This window comes from Arachis ipaensis, chromosome B10 (assembly GCF_000816755.2).
Source record: "Arachis ipaensis cultivar K30076 chromosome B10, Araip1.1, whole genome shotgun sequence".
NCBI lineage: Eukaryota > Viridiplantae > Streptophyta > Magnoliopsida > Fabales > Fabaceae > Arachis > Arachis ipaensis.
In genome coordinates, this window is record NC_029794.2 from 6,431,485 (window position 1) to 6,433,567 (window position 2,083).

The 2,083-nt window shown below is 31.4% G+C and overlaps 1 protein-coding gene across 1 annotated transcript; it reads right to left on the reverse strand.

The window, feature by feature from the left end:
- LOC107620019 (basic form of pathogenesis-related protein 1-like) lies at positions 487-1,647 on the reverse strand. Its single transcript, XM_016322245.1, has 2 exons — positions 1,380-1,647; positions 487-593 (listed from the first exon to the last, which is right to left on the reverse strand). The coding sequence occupies exons 1-2, from the start codon at positions 1,645-1,647 to the stop codon at positions 487-489; spliced, it is 375 nt and encodes a 124-aa protein (XP_016177731.1).

Genomic DNA, 2,083 nt, shown 5'->3' on the forward strand with positions numbered 1-2,083 from the left:
AAGCGTGGCAATAGCCTTATAAAATAAAAAAAAATCCTTTTTCTTATTTTTGCCTGCAAAATATAAATTTTTAATCCTTTTTTATTACAAAACCTTCAAATATAGTATGCAATTTTTAGTACAACATAAATCAAACAATAATTAGTGACATAATTTTTGCGATAATTGTTTTATACATTAAAAAACTAATACTCAAATACAAAATAAATTTCGAGTTTGAATTCCAAAACTAAAAATTGAAAAAAAATACAGAAACAATACAACTTAAATTCTATTTCCTTTGTTGTTCCTCCTTCCTCTAGCCCTCTTAAACTTCCTTCCCTTAGATCATACATAATTGTTTCTGGAAGATTTGTGAACTTTTTTACCTACAAAAGATAATTTCTTGAGCTAATCGTTAGTGGTACTACACTGAATTGCAAATTGTAATGTAATATTCTAGAGCAACAGTCACAAGAATGGTAAAACCAGGAATAGTTTAGTTGTTTACTTGTTGCAAGCTGGAGGTGTCATATCCACTGTAAGAAGATGACATGAATTGAACCAGTGACCAATTTTCACGGTCCAAGGCATTTGCGAGAAGTTCCAAGTAGCTGGAGGAAGGAATAAGAAAGAACTCATTATGACAATAAAGCATTAAATAAACTATCATCTGAAAAAATTCACCTGGCATCCTTTGGTAATAACTATTACAGGACTCTGATTTTCATTAACTACATTTTGCATGAAGTTTAACGAGGTACGATGCCAAAATCTGAAATACGGAAAAATAACTAAGGAATTCTAACAACTAAAAGTGAACATATACAAGTAAGTTAGATACATAAACTTGATTGCCTTGACTAATAAGCCAACTTATTTCTAAGGAAACGAAAAAGAAAAATTAAGAAAATAAGCTTAGTCTCATTACAATTAGCAGCAAGGTTTTCAACTTCAGCCAGAATCCTGCAAAACTATTCAATTATACTGCATAAATATAAGCTTAGTCTCATTAATTACGAGTAAATTTTCCAACACAAACTCCTGAGCTAATGAGCATTCACTTAAATAAGGAGAGAACAGAGATATAATTTATTTTTAATCATACTTGTTGAAAATATTTAAATTTTATTAGATTTAAAATCGAATTAAAATCTAAAAAATAGAACCAATATATATTTAATCAAATCTGAATAAAAACAAACCCAATTTTACATTACCCATAAACGCTCCTAATTAATGCACTAAGTAGGGGCGTTGAGCTGGAAAGGTGCCGGTAGGATCATAATAACAAGTAATAAGGGTGCCTTCATCATTGTCGCAGTCACCTCTCGCGCAACCTAAATAAGTTGATGCACCCCAAACAACTTGAACGTAACAATGACAACTGGCAGGGTTACCATCAATGCATTTGTTAGATTTGGGCTCATAGTTTTGTTTCTGTGCTACCCATGTGGCCACTGCAGATGCTGCTGAAACACGATTCGGATTATGTACAATGTTTTGGCCGTAGTTACTACCAAAATGATGAGGTATATACATTCCATAACAATCTGCAATATGTTCATTCACAAACTCATGAGCAAGTGATTCTAGTTGTTTGTCCCACTTCAATGGCTTAACTCCAACTTTAGCACGTGCAGCATTATGACCTTTAAGATACTCCATTGGAAAATTTTGACTCGATAAGCACGATGGAATAATGCTTACGAAACTTATTACCATCAACGAAATCTTCAACAACCTTTTCATTCTCTTAGCTCTAAATTAGGGAAAAGAAATTCGATGATTGCAAAAATTAAATGTCATTGTGTTTAGTGTTCGATTCATGGATATATATAATAACCATGCAATGATTTATTGGAGGTTCAAAAGGCCAGTAACAAAATGAAACAAATTGTATAAATAATATAAATATTAAATTATTAATTATTAGAATGGAATAATCATCGAGCCAATGCAAGAGTCTAATAAGGTAAAACCAATGATAATAACGATGAGACATTTAGTTTTGATTCGGCTGTATGTACACAACTTTTTTTTTTTTAATGCTTCAAGGATCATAGGTTTTATTTGAATTATTAAGCTCTTGGCATGTTCATTC